The sequence below is a fragment of the Eleutherodactylus coqui genome, chromosome 13 (genome assembly GCF_035609145.1).
Source record: "Eleutherodactylus coqui strain aEleCoq1 chromosome 13, aEleCoq1.hap1, whole genome shotgun sequence".
Lineage (NCBI taxonomy): Eukaryota > Metazoa > Chordata > Amphibia > Anura > Eleutherodactylidae > Eleutherodactylus > Eleutherodactylus coqui.
Genome location: NC_089849.1, coordinates 35668427 through 35687654, shown reverse-complemented (window position 1 = coordinate 35687654; position 19228 = coordinate 35668427). Strand labels below are relative to the sequence as shown.

General features: G+C 43.5%; 1 protein-coding gene across 1 annotated transcript in view; it reads right to left on the bottom strand.

Annotated features, from left to right (window-relative positions):
• The window catches only part of CAVIN1 (caveolae associated protein 1), a 41683-nt gene extending 32424 nt beyond the window's left edge, over nucleotides 1-9259 (bottom strand). The window contains exon 1 of the mRNA XM_066587166.1: nucleotides 8632-9259. Within this exon, the coding sequence (XP_066443263.1) occupies nucleotides 8632-9057 (426 nt within the window). The 5' untranslated portion in view covers nucleotides 9058-9259. The remainder of the gene's footprint in view (nucleotides 1-8631) is intronic.
• Nucleotides 9260-19228: the final 9969 nt, after the last annotated feature.

Sequence of the window (19228 nt, the reverse complement as noted above, 5' to 3'; positions counted from 1 at the left end):
AAAGATAATAATAATATTCTTTATTTATACAGCGCCAACTTATTCCGCAGGACTTCCAGCCGCGACGGAGGGGAGACCCACAGCGTCCGGACAGGTGAGTATGATGTCATTTTTGGCCTCATGGCTGTGGGCACGGGTGGAAACCACTGTGGGATTCCACCGTACATGCCCGTAGACATGAGACCTTAGACAGTGTTATACATCAATGTTTAGGACTGGTCTTAAGCAAGCCAAACCAGTAGAACCCTGTTTTGGGTAGAACTTTGCTAAACATTTGGTTTAGATTCTGGCAAAACCAAACTTTTACCAAAGTTCGGCCAAAAACAGGGTTCTACTGGTTCAATTTTCTCCACACTACATATGAAATATACTACTCGGTGCAGGAGACGCACAACCAAACGTGTCAGTATTGTCAGAATACAAAGTCAGTTCTTTTAATACACATGTTGCTTATTACTTCGAAGTAAAACATAACATCTGTTACAATTTCATATTGCTCTGCCCAGAAGCAACATTTATAAGAGCCGCACCCATCCATCTTCACTCCAGTCAGCAAATCTACACAATGCTACCTTTATTTTCTATTTATTGCTATTGATTTGTTTCTACCGTGCTTCCCCGAAAATAAGACAGTGTCTTATATTAATTTTTGTTCAAAAAGGTTTAACTTTTTTACATGTATAGCTGTTTGGACACTGTTTAAATTGACTTTTTTACATGTATAGCTACCTGGACACTATTTAAATTGACTTTTTTAATTAACTGTTAGCAGGGCTTAATTTTGGAGTAGGTCTTATATTTAAAGCATCCTCAAAAAGCCTGAAAAATCATTTTGCATCCTCAAAAATTCTGGAAAATCATGCTATGTCTTATTTTCAGGGTATGTCTTATTTTCAGGGAAACATGGCATGTCTTTTCCGATTTATCGTTCGGCTGTGTTGGTCTCGGAGAGAGAACTCTCCTTCCTATTTGGTGTTAAAAAAGAAAGAATGTAAATGTATTTTGAAAGATGAATTTACTGCAGTTGGATAATTGGGAAGACAGTTTATATATTATGATAGGCCGTATTCAGGTGAACATATTTTAGCTTCGTATCTGGTTCATCTTTTGCGGACAGCAATACGGAGCTTTTTCATGGCCGTTTTTTAAAACTGCAACATTACCCACTTTTGCATATTTGCTTCATATTGCTATTTTTATTCTATTGGGCAAATACTGACCAGTGTTTGCCCAGCAGAACATAAAATATACGGAGGCAAATACTAATGACATACATCTGTAATGTCATCGGAAACACGTCCGTAACCTGGATAGTTTTACAAACATGTCTCCATACGCTCGTCTGAAACCAGCCTTAGGGCTTACTCACACAACCGCATTCACGCAGGTATTTAGACACGGGGGAAAAAAAAAAAAATCGCCCAAAAATCACACCCTTGCGAAGCATTGGACTCCAATATTTTGGAAAAATGGCACATACACGACTGTTTTCGGTCACCGATTTTATACGCCACGTGAAACGATAGGTCTTGCCCTATCTTTTGTCAAAATACACAGCAAGCTCCTATAGACTTCAGCTGGAAAAAAGGGAGTAGGAAGGATTTACCTGGCGTACAATGCTGGGAAAGGAAGACCGCTGGCTCTGATTAATCATCTCTTCTGGTTTTCATCACTTCTGCATATTTTTTTGCCGATACGCAGCAGCGGCTCGTGTGCCTTGCTTAAAATACACGAATAAAGATCGGGACTCGATCGTAGTAAGTCTGCATCCGTACGATTATACAGCGCATACGGGCGAATGTAGAAACGCATACAGTCGTGTGAAGGAGGCCTTAGTGCTACTTCTGACTTTTGTCTCTCAGTATTTAGTTTTAGGCGAGTTTTACGCCACATTTGTGTCTTTATTGAGATGTACAGAATCCAAAGGTATATTGTGCAAAGCAGAGGCGTAACTTGAAGCTCCCGGGCCCTGCTGCAAAACTTGTAACAGGGCCCCCAACTATAATGCTTTATTCATAGTACTGGGCTCCCTATATGGAGAAGAGAGGCCTTATGGGGGTCCCAAGGCTCCTCGGCCCGGGTGCAACCGCATCCTCTGCATCCCCTATAGTTACGCCCCTGGTGCAAACGTTTCCGCCTGTTATGATGTGTCTCCCGTTTCAAAGTATTTTTTTCCTTATGATACTACAAACATAAATCTATGGCCATTTCCACCAGGCAGTATTCTGCATCAGTATTTGTAAGACAAAACCAACGAGCTGAATCCGCCCATGGACTCGATGCAAATGTTTCCATTAGGGCTTAAACAGACGAACATGTTCGCGAACGTTTTTGTGCACGTGAAAATCACACCAGCAGAAAGCAGTGAATGGAGCCTATTGATGTCAATGGGTTCGTTCTCATGAGCGTGTTTACTGCGAGTAATTTCTGCGTTTGTTGAAAGATAGGAGCTGCTCTATCTTTTTGCGTTTAACACCCCGAAACTGCCATAGAAGGTTTAAAAAAACCAAGGAGAAGGGTGTAACACGGCGGACAACGAGAGAGAAGACAGCTGGCCCTGGTTAAGCTTCGCGCGTGTGAACTGGCCTTGCCAGTGCAAAAATGACATTACTATGTGCTGACACGTGCGTAACAGCCTGATTATTGCCTTCTCCAAACCTTGTTCATGCACTAATATGCTGTGTTGCGACAAGTGTACTTGCCTATACACTCGTCTGTCAAAGCCCTCAGGGCTCCAGCTCACGGGCACAATTGCACCCGCAAAATCTGCGTGCGGAATAGGCAACGAATAAAACGTATTAATTTAAATGGGTTTATTCACATGGTGTTTTTTTTCCGCTTGCATTTTGCCTATACATGCATAGCCCATATATGTCACGCTATCATGAGCGTATATGCGCTTACGTCCATGTGCAGCCGCCCTGATAGTTTTTACCTCACCATTTTACCACAAAAATGTATTACTAATCAATTTGCATGAGCCCTTTATGGGGGGGGGGGGGGGGGGTTGTAGAAAGAGTGTGGAAAAATAGAGGAGTCAGAGCTGAAGTTGGAAGTTTGGCTACTGATTCAACAGCACCTGGCTAAGACATATAATGGCACACTGAATATTACGCCAGGCTTCTAGCGTATAAAAGGCACACATTTTTCGGCACAGTATCTCGTGTGCCAAAGTGTGCGATTTTTTTTTTGCTATCTTTTGCTATTTTTGCTAGCGAGCAGGACTTTGGTTTAGGGGGCATGGCTCACTCATCAGATTTACTGGCTTAAACAGATGCGCACATAATGGGACGAGACGAAACCATTGATTTTTAATGGTTTAGTTTCCACTATGAGGATTCTCGCGCGTTATCACCATACGCGAGAAAAGATAGGGTAAGTCCGAGAAAAGTGCGAGAAAGATAGGGTAAGCCCTATGTACATCAGCCTTATAATGTAATGGTACAGTACTGATCACAGTATGCTGCATTAGACAAAGTCATGCATATGACAGTCGTCCTAGTGTATCGTAATAGATTAAAATGGATGTGTGCCTGCAAATAAATAGAGTGGTAGAATGGGAGTCATCCAGTGTTTGAGTTTAGAAAGAAATTATGAGCTACTGATCCTCCTAGACCTCTTAGCCGCATTTGATACTGTTGACCACAAACTCCTCCTCAGTATGCTTCACTCCATCGGCCTAAAGGACACTGCTCTCTCTTGGTTCTCCTCCTACTTAACTGACCGCTCATTCAGTGTCTCCTTTGCTGGCTCTACCTCCCCCACTCTTCCCCTTGCTGTTGCGGTCCCCCAGGGCTCGGTCCTCGGCCCCCTCTTCTCCATCTACACAGCCCCTATTGGACAAACCATCAGGAGATTTGGCCTCCAATACCACCTCTACGCTGACGACACCCAGTTATACACCTTCTTCCATGACATCACATCAACATTCCTCCAGAGCGCCACTGACTTTGTGTCCACTGTCTCTAATATTATGTCCTCTCTCTACCTAAAACTGAACCTCTTTTTTAAAAACTGACCTACTGGTGTTTCTGCCTTCAACTAACCGACCTCATCCTGACATCTCCATCTCAGTGTGTGGCACTGCCATAACTCCCAGACGGCATGCCCGCTGCCTTGGGGTTATATTCGTCTCCGATCTCTCCTTTACCCCCTCACTGTTGCCCTCATCCACTCTCGGCTCGATTACTGCAACTCGCTGCTGATCAGCCTCCCCGGCGCCAGACTCTCTCCTCTCCAATCCCTCCTGAATGCAATGGCCAGGCTCATCTTCCTGTCCAGCCGCTACTCGGATGCCTCTGCCCTGTGCCAGTCACTGCACTGGCTGCCCGTCAAATACAGAATTCAATTTAAACTCACTACCTTCATCCATAAAGCTCTCCACAGCATTGCTCCACCCTATATTGCATCCCCACCTCCCAGCCTGTGCCTTCAGCTCTGCTAACAAAATCAGATTAAGTGCCCCTTTAATTCAAACCTCTTATTCCTGCCTCCAAGACTTCTCCAGGGCAGCACCAGTCCTCTGGAACGCACTACCCAAAACTATCCAGGCAATCCCCAAGACACAAAACTTTAGATGTGCTTTAAAAACGCACCTATTCGGGAAGACATACCACATCCCCTAAACCAAACCCCTCTTTTTTTTTCTCCCTGTCCTACTGACTGCAATCCCTGCTAGCCTCAATCAACTGCCCCCTGCAGTCATACCGATTTGGCCACTATATAGCTTAACTTTGACCATTGTCTATGTGTATAGCATCCCTCACTCTCCACCTTGCCATACCGCGCACATCTCCAGCCCCTTTACCTTCTGCATCACTCCATTATTTGTAGTATGTAAACTTGTTGGAGCAGGAGCCTAACCCCTACTGTCTCCATCAACTGATTACTAGATGTAACCCTGGTTTTGTTTTTGTAAGCGCTGCAGAATATGTTGGCACTATATCATTAAATGATGAGAATTTATACTAAATCTACCTCTGCATTCGGCAAAATGATGATTTCATAAATCTACTTGGGCGGGTCTTCCACCCGGGTAGGAGCTAAAGTTCACAACACGCTTTTATGTGAGGAAAGGGGAGCAAAAACTCCCCGTAGAGACGAACAATGGTGTCTTGTCGGATTGCCACTTCTAGCCTCTGGGTTCGACAATGTAGGAAATGTTAATACTTATCATGAAGCCGTTTACAGAGGAATTGCTCTCTAGGAGACGGCATGTACATACATGCACGTAAGATAGGTGAATGTCAAAAATGTATAGACTCCTGGGTTGAGCTCTCATCTTTGTCCTTCATGTCAATATTCTCCTATCTTGTAAGGAAAATGTTCCAGATCTCAGAGCTAAACATTTCGAACTCTAACAGTTGGCGTCCCACCCATTCCTCTGCCTGCGAGCACACCCCATTCCTTAGGGCACCCATCAAACTGTGAGTCAGTGGAAAATACAAGAGTGCACTCATCTCGTTGGCAGCATTCTCTCCAAACATACTAGAAAAGAGTTCAAATACAAAATGATAAAAGTCTATTTTGTGCGGTTCTTCTCTAGTTACTAATGATTCTCTGGGCCGGGTATGTTTATAATTAGAGTACACAAAGTACAGACATGGCTCTGATGAAGTGGGAAGTCAGACAATGGCGAAGTAGAATTCCTTTCTTCAGGCTATGAAGTGAAAACTGGAGTTCGGAAACAGGTGCAACGAAATATAATATTCATGTCCGTGTTTTGCTTATACTAAGAATGCATTATTGTTCTATATGTATTGTATATGCTGGAGAAAAGACAATGGACGAGGGGGGAATGTGGGAAAATATCATTCCAAGTAAGAAATTCTCAGTATTTCTAGGAGACAAGTAACACTTTCATTGTTGGTCCGTGCACTGTATGGCTCGAAAGTCCATATTATAAAAGTATTAGGCGAGGGTTACACAATTGTAGAATGGCGGCTCAATTAATATCAGTGGAATATGAAGTTTTGCAATAGTTGCAATGCCGCTTTCCAATTCTTCCCCATTACAGTCATGGTTTTTTCGACTTTCGGCTATCACATAGCTTTTGTCTTCCTTATGTGTTTGACACCGATGTCAAGGCCTATCATTAGAGATGAGCGAATATACTAGTTTCGAGTAACTACTCGACCAGGCGCCGCGATTTTCGAGTACTTCAGTACTCAGGTGAAAAGATTCGGGGGGCGCCGGGGGTGGGGGGAGGTGTGGCGGAGCGGGGGGTAGCAGCGGGGAACAGGGGGGAGCCCTCTCTCTCTCCCTCTCCCCCCCACTCCCCGCTGCAACCCCCACTCACCCACAGCGCCCCACAAATCTTTTCGCCCGAGTACGGAAGTACTCGAAAATCGCGGCGCTCGGGTGGAAAAGGGGCGTGGCCGAGTAGGTTCGCTCATCTCTACCTATCATTTATGATCACCGATATTTCAATATAAAGACCGTGTCACTTTATATTGACAACAATGGAATTCAACTGGGCATTTAGTAGATATCTTAGAAACTCTTGGTCCATCAGTATGGTGGACCATTATAAGCTCCCATTTTTGCAGTGTGCTCATGCCATGGAGTGTGACAAATTGATACATGTACCCCAGGTATATTTATGAACATAAATGAAAGCATACAAGTATCTATCATAATGGACTATACATTTTGCCAGTCTTTAAATTAGGGCTGAGTAAGCTGGTCCATTCAGCAGGTTACGGCAATGTACAAATGAGTGGATTATTTAGAGCCCACTTGAGTTAGTGGTTTTAAGGCTGAGAGAGAATATAAACTATAACCCTTAAGCACACCGATGAAGTGATTTCTGTACATAAACATTCAAGAGCAAACATCTAAGGGCTTGGGTATGCGGTGATAATCATCCTGGCCATCCTGGGCATTCTCTTGGTTACGCCTATGGAGAATTTGTTGACATGCTCAGGGTTTATCCAGGATTAAAAAGTTTTTTTTTTACCCCATAAACAGCATCACTTTTGCTCATGGGCTGTGTGTTGTATCGCAACTCATCCGAATTCAAGTAACGCTAGGTGCACACTAGTCTGGTGTTCCAGTTGTGCCCAAGAGGCTCGGGTGTAACTCGCATTGGACAGCAGACGGACACAAAGCTGTGTTCTGCCCAATTTACCTAGAGGCAGCACATTGACGTGCATTTGCATGTCCTATTTCTCATCTGTGAAATGGACAGGAATAGGACATGCCATGAGTTTTTTCACATGGTCCATATGAAAAAACATCAATGTGGATGACTTCCTAGACATAAAATGGGGCTGTGTGGTTTCCATGGATTAGCAAGGACAGCACATGGCCCAAAATACGCTAGTGTGCAGGGGGGCTAAATGAGGTTAAACCGTAATACCAGACACAGTCTGTGTACAGGTGTGGCGCTGTTTCTGGAAAAAAAATGCAATCCTGCACAACTCCTTTTGTGTGTCCCTTCAAGCATATAGGTTTCAACATTAATTTGTCATGCCTTAGGGTGAATATCTGCAATCAGAAGACTCCAATAGTCTGACCTGGGTGCTAAAGATTTATCGGGCCTCAATGTAAACAGGTTAAATGTCATGACATATTGTTGCCTTCCTCTTCTCCTTCCAATACTTTGGATAGAAAGGTATGAGGAAAGATGGCTGACTTTATCAAGCCAAAAATATCTGCATTTTTCGACTACTTGGGCAGGCGACAACTGTCACCAACTTGGTCCGTCAAATGATTTCAACGTATCCATAACAGAGATTATAGATTTATACGGTTTGCAGCTTTAGTTTAGCTGTGACATTAAAAGTGAATGTGATGCATGCTGGGAAATATGGTGGCTTAAGGTATGAAATATGGTAGATTTAAGGTATGAAACAATTACTTACCTAGCCGTATGTACTAACCAGGGATGGGGGATATGTTGTATGGACTTTTCCATCATTATAAAGGACATGTAATGGGCACTGTCAAAAAAGTCATCTACTTTCTGAGCCTGCACAAGTGATTTGAGCAAATATATTAAAAAGAGTTATTTGGCATGCGCCCATTGTCCACACCCTTTACCCCATTATGCCTGAGCTCAGGACTAGATTTGATGTGAAGGTTCAGCAATCACATACAGTAAGATAAAACAGGGATTATTCCGATTGGAGTAAGGAAGGAATGTTTTGCCTTAAATGGGAAAAATTAGCTTCTACCTCAGTGGGCTTTTTTTGCCTTCCTCTGGATCAACATTGGGGGTAATAGACTGAACTGGATGGACATATGTCTTTTTTTGGCCTTACATACTATGTTACTAGTTAATCAATGAAGTTTGCATAAATCTTAACTGGTGAATTTCTTATGCTACAATAACATATATTTTGCAAGCCTTTTGCTTTACAAAGCCACCCAATGAGTTGAAGACCTGTAGGACATGAGCAATAATCAATATGGAGGCTAAAATAGAGATACACAAAAGCTTATAAAATTACCTGAAGGGTTAGTAGAGGGTGGTATAAATGATGTCTGACAACGTATATACACTGTTGTCTGTTAATAGGCATCTATAGTTAACATATACAAGTTCTTGTTAGATGAAGAATGAATGTGGACAACCTGTCAAAGAGTATAGGCTGTCACCATGCACAGACAAACAGAAACTGCTCTCACCTGGTAGATCATAACTTTGAAGTTTCTACGTCTCAGCAACTCGGATTCATTGGTTTCCAACCTTTTGATCTGCGTTTGCTGCCGTTCCAGGTTCTGTCTCACTGTCTTGACGTTGACGCTCACCTTCCTCACTTTCTCTAAGAGCTTACTGGCTGTATTGCTAGTAGTGGCATGGGACTTGGTCAGCTTGGTCAGTTCTCCTTGAATGCTGCCCACTACAGTCTCCATCTCCTGTTGTCTTGTCTCCAGTTGGGTTTGGGTCAACTGAATCTGGTCCACTGCTCCTATAATCTTATCCAGCAGGCTTAGCACCAAAACCCCGTTAATTTGGTCTGCTTTGATGGGTTCACTGTCCGAAGTTTCCCCTGGAGGAGTGTCGGGGTGAGTGGTGGGGTGCTCGACTATTTCCAAGGTGGTGTCCGCCATTTTAACAGCTGCCTTTAAAATTGGTAAAGATTTATAATGTGTTCAAGCTAGAAAGAGAACACAGAAGAAAAACAAGCGGCGTGGGATCCAGAAACTTTGATAATGCTGGTCGCCGGGATGCTGGCCAGAAATAGCTAGCATGGGACGTGTGCGTGTGTGTGTATGTGTTTGTGTGTGTGTGAGCTTGTATGCAGAATAGCAGTGCTCTGCATAACTGTACTGGTAGGGCTGGACCTGAGAGGAGGGGGAGAGCCCATGTACACTGAATCCCTGTCATTGGATAACTCCACCCATGGTAATTTGGAGAAGCAAGCTGCAGACCCAACCTCTCCCTCTTCTAGTTCTGAAATGATTAAAATAGTTATAAGGGAGGTGACTAGTCTTCTTGCATGCAAGCACAGGCAGAGGAATGCACCAGCAGAGGGAGAGTGGAGAACGCTGGAGCTTATCATTTAATGGGGATTCCTAATGTATTAACCTTTTCACTGACAGAAGACACTAGCAATGGGTTAAATGGTCAACGTCCTGTTTAGCTCTCCCAACAAGACACATAAAAGATCACAATTCCAGTTAAACGGTTCTGTAATAGTAGAGAAATGAACGTAATGAGCAATTCTTCACAGTTTTAAGCTCTAGATATCATAAAGCTTCCTTTCACAGTCTGTAAACTGCCTTTTTTATCTACTGACCCCTTTTGATATTGAAGTATAACTATATAACACTTTCATAATTTGCAACATTAATAACAAAATAGACAAGTATCAAAAATGTGAAGTTGTACGTACGAATAGAGAAGTGCAGTCTAGGCGGGTGAGGCTTTCTAGATCAGTATGTGGCAGGTGGGTGGGCTCCACTGGAAGGAGAATGGAAAACTCTGCTAGTGGAAAAGTGCTTGAAGTCATTAACTCTCAGATGTTTCCCTTCCAGGAACACTCCCTGTGCCTATCGGGGCATTCCATGCTCCATACGGTAGCCACAGGGAAATCTTCAATTTGTGAGAAGATAAAATGATGGAACAAGTAATAGTCAGCTGAAATTGTTGGGGTATCTCCTAGGCACAAAGCCAAGTACTTTATATGTGTCGAGCAGGTTCATTATGTGGTGCAAGTGCATGTGCAACTTTTTGAACAATTTAAGGCCAGGTTCACATCTGCTTTGAGCCTCCGTCACACATTTCATGAAAAAAAGTCAGAAAAAATTAAATGAAGCACACCAAGACGGAAACTTGATGGGCTCCATTACAGCCAATAGGGTCCGTTGGGTGTCTTTGGTGTCCGTCATATGATTTTTCCGGGACTGCTGTTATTTTAATCTCTCTCTTCTTATAACAGAACTGAAAAATGGAAATACAAATACAGATCCACTAAATCATAGAATGGGTGTGTCCTGCACCCCTGTGACATGCCCTGCAAACTCAAAAAGCGCTGATATGCACACACATCTACTTCATTCAGGGTGGCATCAAGCAAGTGTATTTTTCCACATTTTTGCAAACAGAAAAATCCCGCTCGCAAAACACGGAAAATAGAACCCATTGATTTTAATAGGTTCATTCTCCTTTCTTTAATTTGTGCGTGGTTCTAGCAGGAGCAAAAAGTAGAACTTGCCCTGTTTTGTGCGTATTTGTGCAAAAAAGAGGCCCAAAGAGGTCTATGGGAGGTGTGCACATATGTACGTATACGTGGGTGCAAAATCACAGTAATCTGAAGGGTTTAAACAGATGGGCAGGATTTTGTCCGGCGGATGTGAAAATCATGGCCGCATAAGAGGACGAAACAAAACCATTGATTTCAATAGTTTTGTTTTCACTATTGGGATTCTCATGCGTTAATACTACGCCCAAGAAAAGATAGGACTTGCCCTATCTTTCTCGCACATAGTTAATACGTCACGCTTTTTTTTCAAACTGGCGCGCTATAGCATAGAGTTTGAATGGTCAATAAAAAAACAAAAAACAAACCCCTGTTCATCCACAACTGCACTCAGTAGCGCCAACTGTAGTTGCGCATATGCCCATCTGTTTAACCCCTTAGGGTGGGTTCACATGAGCGTGTTTTTGTGCGTGCATACGCACGCACAAAAACACGCTTGTATTTACAATAATGCATTCCCTATGGTGTGTTCACATGTCCGTACTTTGCAGGTGCGTGGCTGCAAAGATAGGACATGCGTGCACCATTGGGAATGCACGTATTGTTTTCAATGGAAAAACAATGGTCTGCTGGCTCCCTGCATTCTTTTACAGGGAAGGGCCTTACATATAAGCATATAAACATTTTTGTGTAAAAAAAAAAACAACTTACCTCTCTGCCGCTGCCATGACCCCCCGCGGGCATGAAGAACACATCTGCCGCATGCAGCAGATGTTTCCTTTACCCCCGCTAGTTTAAAGAATTCCCTGCTGCTACATCTGCCACATCTGTGGCAGATGCAGCAGAGGAATTCTGCAATTCTCAACCGCAGCTGTCACACATGACAGCTGCGCTAGAGAATCCTGCTGCCGGCACCCCGTCATTAGATTTCAGGGAAGCGCTTTAAACATAAGCCCTTCCCTGAAAATTGTGTAAAAAAAGCATACTCGCCTCCCTTCAGCTGCCGGGGCTCAGCCGCGACTTCTGGTGCTGTCCCCGACTCTGTAGTTCTCAGCTACCAGCAGCTGGGATTTAAAATCCCCGGCTGCTGATAGCTCAGCAGCGCTGCAGAAGTCACCGCTGAGCCCCGGCAGCTGAAGGGAGGTGAGTATTGATTTTTTTTATACACTTTCTTAAATGGCTTTTAAGGGAAGGGCTTATGAAGCCCTTCCCTGAACAGCCATTGACAGGGTTCCGGCAGTAGGATTCTCATGTGTGACAGCTGCGGTTGAGAATTGAAGAATTCCTCTGCTGCATCTGCCACAGATATGGCAGATAAAGCAGCAGGGAATTCTTTTAACTAGCGGGGGTGAAGGAAACATCTGCCACATGCGGCAGATATGTTCTTTATGCCCGCGAGGGTCACAGCAATGGCAGAGAGGTAAGTTGTTTTTTTTTGCACTAAAATCTTTCTTTTTCGGATAAGGGCTTATATGTAAAGGCCTTCCCTAAAAAGAATGCAGGGGTGTCGGCAGAGCATTGTTTGCAATGGAGCCGCCGGCAGCAGCCGCGGCTCCATTGGCAACAAGCACACAGCTGTGTTCACGCGTGTTTTTGCTCGTACCTAGGTGCGCACATATGTACGCACCTAAGTACGCACAAAAACACGCTCTTGTGAACCCACCCTTAAGGTACGTTTACACAGAATGATTATCGTTCAAAAAAATTGCTACATCGTATGAATTTTGAAAAATAATTGTTCAGTGTAAACGCAGCGATCAAACAATGAACGATATTCGTTTGCTTATCGTTCATTTCCCGCATGAAAATCATTGTTGGCTCGTTCACTAATCAGTTTAAACACCGATTGTTCAGTCATTCTAATTCACTGGTACAGTGCCTGGGCCAATTATTGCCAGAACCTGGAACCCTGAGCCCTGGAGTTATGGGCGAGTTTCTCCCCCCCCCCCCAAATCGAAGTTTGGATCTTGTATCCCTGTAACTACTATTTGAGTCTTGTTCCTGAGGCCTGGAGTTGGGTGTGGATCATGAGCCTTTTTGCTATGCTGGTTGACAAGCAGCATCGTGAATATATTCATGACACTGTTAAGTAAGAGTTGAAGTGGCCAACATTCCAACATTAGCTCTCCATGCCCCTGTGGATATCGAGCGTTGTCAGTCATACTGAGTAGAAAGGCTAGTGGCAAGCATTGGTATGTACCATCAACACTCCCATTTTCAGCTCACAGAGAAAAGAATGGAGGCTCATATCTGTAAAAACGGATTAAGATTTTCCTCATATTTATTTCTTTATCTTAAAGTGTTCTTCCAGTTATAGAAGAGTCCAAAGATATCCTGGTGATGTCCATGTGCTGAGACTCTCACACTCACCAGAACAAAGGGGCATCAATTTTCTTTGTTTTAGCAGTTTGGTGGAAGCTCCACAAATGAACACGTCTAACATGTTTCTATGTTATTTTTGATATTTTCTATCACCGGATGGTTGGGGAAGATAGTGTTTTTCTTTAAACTCTCCATGACACATGGAATCCTACACTCATTGTCAAAAAAATCAAGCCCCTAGATTCTTAGAAGGAATTACATGCAGTTACATCTCAGGTAGATATGCAAAACAGTTGTGGCGAAATTAGATGAACGGTCTTGCTACCTGAGGCCCTAAAAGTGGTTCTACCCTTGGCGTATAAAAAGGCTCTCCAAGCCTACTTGTGTGCAATGAACCTCTTTTTCCGCTGGTGTAGAGCTTGTTGGCCACTTGATGCCTCTACAATGCAATCAAAGAGATTTCGCCCAGTTAACAGAGTTTCAGAAATGTGAGATGCTGGGTGGTTGCATTGATAAATTGCCCACCTCCAGGACTGTTCTGATCAAACTGTTAGGAGGTGTTGGAACCAGTCGATGCATGAGGGCACAAGGCAACTGGGCTCAGGACACCCTCGCAGACCACCAGTAGAGAGGATCATCTGATAAGCATGAGCAGCTTCAACTGGTTCATTATCTGCAACCAAGAGACAAGTGGCACCATCGTTACCCTGTGTCTGTCAGAACCAATTTCAGGTGCTTGGCTGAAGGATATTTGATCTCACAGTACCCATTATGCATACTGCCTTTTACACCCACCCACCATCGCCTCTGCTTGCAGTGGTATCATCCTCAATTCTGCTTTTGCTGTGGAGTGTTACACTGCCCCCTGCTGGTGTGATGGTCTGGGAGCCATCACATATGACAGCCGGTTACCTCTAGTAGTGGTACAAGGGACAATGACAGCTCAGCGATATGTTCAGGACATCCTGCAGCCACATGTGTTCCTCTCATGGCGGCTTCCAAGAGGCATTTTTCAGCAGGACAGTGCTCGGCCGCACACAGCAAAAGTGTCACAAGGAATGCCTACACAACATTACCACACTTCCGTGGCCTGCATGGTTGCCAGATTTATCACCAATAGAACCTGTATGGGACCATCCGGAATACCAACTTTGGCAGCCTATGAGTTTCCACAATCTAGAGGCTCAGTTACAACAAATGTGGACTGATATGCCGCAGGTTACCATATGGAACCTGTATGCATCCATGCCCATTGTATCACATCTTGTATCTAAGCTAGAAGCAGCTCTACAGGGTATTAGAGCCACCTTGCCTGCCTGTATCACATCTTGTATCCAAGCTAGAGGCAGTACAACAGGGTACTAGAGCCTCCATGCCCGCCCATATCACATCTTGTATCCAAGCTAGAGGCAGCCCAACAGGGTACTAGAGCCTCCATGCCCGCCCATATCACATCTTGTATCCAAGCTAGAGGCAGCCCAACAGGGTACTAGAGCCTCCATGCCCGCTCGTATCATATCTTGTATCCAACAAGAGGCAGTACAACGGGGTCCTAGAGCCTCCATGCCCGCCAGTTTTACATCTTGTATCCAAGGTAGAGGCGGTAGAGCCACCCTACAAGGGTGCAGTTTTCTGTAATAAATTCATCCTTTTCTGAGATATTGTAATTAGTTACTTCTATCAATGTTGTAAACACATAGAAAGTTTCATTTGATTCTAACAATTTCTAGGTGCTTGATTTGATTTTGACAATGAGTGTATATGGAAGGTGAACCTTATACAGTTGCCATGAGAGATGTTGAATGAACTGTCACGAATAACTTATTTATAGCCCATTTAAACATTGAAGAACAGTCTAATGGAAAGAGGGAAAAGGTTACAGTTCATGTAAGGTGCAGCATGGTAGAACTTTGAAGACAGACAGCCCGTATCCATAGGGAGTTCCTCTGGAAGGGAAAGTGCTCATAACAGCAGAACCATGCTCCTCACACAGCTGTAATCAGTATTCTGAAAGTCTTGACCAAATATATATTAAATCACATTATCAGGTTCCGTGTATAGTGAAAAATAACATCATATGATATTTTGCATTGGTGATGTTATTTTTCCTTGTGGTGCTGTCCTCACGGGGAAAAATTAACCCTTTCCAATCCACTATCTGACATCTTCAGACATTCTGATTGAAGGCTGTACAGCTCTGATGTCGGAAGACATCCGCCAGGGTATTCTTACTGTATATTACTGGCCGCTCTGTTGTCCTCTCCTGCATGTCCCATACCACAGCACTGGCTCTAGCCAGCAGATGGTGCCATTGTATAATGGCAGAAAGAGAAAGCCCCCTAGGAAACCCTAAATCCAAAATTGGATTGCAAAGGGTTAACTGCATCCCCTTGGACTCACATTAATGGCCTCTTACCTAGCCAACCAGAACCCTACTGTAGACTCATTAAGGGCCAATAACTTCAAAACAACTGGATGTACATTGATATTCTGGTTTGGCTTATATCCCTAGTGATATTGCAAGGCCTGTTTAAATGTCGAATATTGACTCATAAGGTAGATGCTATTCCAATAGGTGGTGGTATTGAGGATAATTCCATTATTCCTTTGCATGGTTTTTTCCCATGGAGCATGATATAGCATATAAAAGACTCTGTACAACCTTGTGGTGCTCTTCACAAGGAGAAACCTTAAAATTCTGGGCAGTAAACCCATATATTGACATCTTAATGATGGGTAAATCTAATTTCTTAACTGATAAAAGCTTACTAACTGATGATTATCCCTTCAGTGGCATACGACCTTCGGTCACTCCATGGATCAATGTTCTCCACCCATTCCTGTCTTTCAGTTACGCGATTGACATGTTGGTGGCGGCCTTGATTGTATCTAGCTATCTTGTTCTTTGTCGTTCTGATCTCTTCCCACTGACTTTGCCAAACATCAGTACTGTTTCCAGTCAGTTAATGCGTATCACGTGTCAAACAAATGAGAGCCGCTGATTGATGATTTTGGCCTCTAGTGATATTTTCAGTTGGACGCGATCTTACACTACCTTGTTAATGGTCATGGCGGTCCAAGATATCCGTAACATTCTCCTCCAGCGCCATAGTTCAAACGCATCAATTTTCCTTTTTACTAACTATATATATATATATTCATGTATATTTTCCTGAAACATGTTTCCATTGGACTGCCTCACTCAGCTGTTTTCATGTCGAATTCACTTTACTAGTGACCTAACATGCATAGGGATTTCACTGCCTTGATCAGGGAATCGACACCTTCAATCTTTGAGTTCCTAGTGGTTGGATCTTCTTTTATGGCAGTCTGGTTGACATACCATAATAAAGTATCATGGGAAAATATTTTCAATCTGTTACCTAGAGCTATTTGTTTATACAATCTGGACTTTGCAATGTGTCTTGTTTTATCTGTAATGGACAGCCAGAGAAACATAGAAACCTACAAAATTGGCAGCAGAAAAAGACCCGCTAGTCCATGTAGTCTGCCCTTACATTATTTCCTTATTATTTCTCTCTTAGGATAGATATATGGTTATCCCAGGCAGCTTGATTCATTTATTGTTGATTTAAAAAAAAAACAAAAAAAAAAAATGTCAGCTGGAAGTTTGCTCCAAGCATCTACTACTCTTTCAGTGAAATAATATTTCCTAACGTTGCTTCTGATTTTTCCCTCAACTCTTATATTGTATCCCCTTGTTCTAGTGTTTAACTTCCTCATGCATGCACGTCCCTCCTGAACGTTAGTTATAACTTAATGTATTTAAAACATGTCCCTCTCTCCCTTCTCTCCTCCTGTAACATATATAAAGGTTTCCATCATGTCCTGCTCTCCCTTCTGTCCTCCTGCATTATATATAAAGGTTTCCATCATGTCCCTCCTCTCTCTTCTCTCCTCCTGTAACACATATAAAGGTGTCCATCATGTCCCTCCTCTTCCTTCTCTCCTCCTGTAACATATATAAAGGTTTCCATCATGTCCCTCCTCTCCCTTCTCTCCTCCTGTAACATATATAAAGGTTTCCATCATGTCCCCCTCTCCCTTCTCTCCCCCCATAACATATATAAAGGTTTCCATCATGTCCCTCCTCTCCCTTCTCTCCCCCCGTAACATATATAAAGGTTTCCATCATGTCCCCCTCTCCCTTCTGTCCTCCTGTAACATATATAAAGGTTTCCATCATGTCCTCCTCTCCCTTCTCTCCTCCTGTAACATATATAAAGGTTTCCATCATGTCCTCCTCTCCCTTCTCTCCTCCTGTAACATATATAAAGGATTCCATCATGTCCCTCCTCTTCCTTCTCTCCTCCTGTAACATATATAAAGGTTTCCATCATGTCCCTCCTCTCCTTTCTCTCCTCCTGTAACATATATAAAGGTTTCCATCATGTCCCCCTCTCCCTTCTCTCCCCCCATAACATATATAAAGGTTTCCATCATGTCCCTCCTCTCCCTTCTCTCCCCCTGTAACATATATAAAGGTTTCCATCATGTCCCCCTCTCCCTTCTGTCCTCCTGTAACATATATAAAGGTTTCCATCATGTCCTCCTCTCCCTTCTCTCCTCCTGTAACATATATAAAGGTTTCCATCATGTCCTCCTCTCCCTTCTCTCCTCCTGTAACATATATAAAGGTTTCCATCATGTCCTCCTCTCCCTTCTCTCCTCCTGTAACATATATAAAGGTTTCCATCATGTCCCCCCTCTCCGTTCTCTCCTCCTATAACATATATAAAGGTTTCCATCATGTCCCTCCTCTCCCTTCTCTCCTCCTGTAACATATATAAAGGTTTCTATCATGTCCTCCTCTGCCTTCTCTCTTTCTGTAACATATATAAAGGTTTCCATCATGTCCCCCATCTCCCTTCTCTCCTCCTGTAATATATATAAAGGTTTCCATCATGTCCCGCACTCCCTTCTCTCCTCCTGTAACATATATAAAGGATTCCATCATGTCCCGCACTCCCTTCTCTCCTCCTGTAACATATATAAAGGTTTCCATCATGTCCCGCACTCCCTTCTCTCCTCCTGTAACATATATAAAGGTTTCCATCATTTCCTCCTCTCTCTTCTCTCCTCCTGTAACATATATAAAGGTTTCCATCATGTCCCGCACTCCCTTCTCTCCTCCTGTAACATATATAAAGGTTTCCATCATGCCCCTCCTCTCCCTTCTCTCCTCCTGTAACATATATAAAGGTTTCCATCATGCCCCTCCTCTCCCTTCTCTCCTCCTGTAACATATATAAAGGTTTCCATCATGTCCCTCCTCTCCCTTCTCTCCTCCTGTATTATATATAAAGGTTTCCAATTGTGCACTAAGTACCTTGCATTTTTATATGGCTAGTATAAACAACAGTTGGGCATTTTTATGCAGATTTTAAGAGTTTATGAGTGCTGAAGCTTGTGTTTGTCATACAGGAATTGGCTATGGCCTCATGTCCACGGCAAAATAACATTTAAAATCTGCAGCGTTTCTCCCGCATGTGTGATCCGTACCCCATAGGGATGCATTGGACACCCGCAGCTAGTTAAATACTATTGAGGCCTATGGAAGCCGTCCGGATCCGCGGCACACCCGCAGCTGAATAACTGCTCTCCGGCGCGGGAGAGCAGGAGTTCAAAAAATAAACAGAGTGCACGGCGCATGCGCGTGGCTCGCTGCTGGCGTGCTGAGCACATCCGCCGGGCCGAAGAAAGAAGATCTGTCCGCGACAGAGGGCAGATCCGCAGCGTCCGGACAGGTGAGTAATTCTTCTTTTTAGGCCTCATGTCTGCGGGAAAGGAGGGACCCGCTGCGGGATTCTGCATGGACATGAGGCCTTATGCTGACTGAAAAACTGACATCCTGAAAGAACTTAAAACCAAGTAATTCTCAGGTGGTCACAATGAGATCACATGACTCACTTGAGGAGAAGGACTCCAGGAAGTTCCAGAATGAAAGAAATAACTAACCAAGATAGTCAACTAATATATAGTGGTGGAGTAGCTACATAATGAATGAACGAAAAATTGCCTTGGCATGGCCCTTTAATTTAACATACACAGCTATGGGTTTTACAAAGGCTGCACAGTCTAGTAGAAGTCAATGCACTATCACTCCACATGGGCCCACACACTCTACACGGCAGCTATGAGCAGCTTGTTCCTAAATACACCCATTGTTCATTGAAACCTACATGATACATTCTTTAGAGAAATAGACGGACTCTGTGCATGACCAGCCTTGTTGC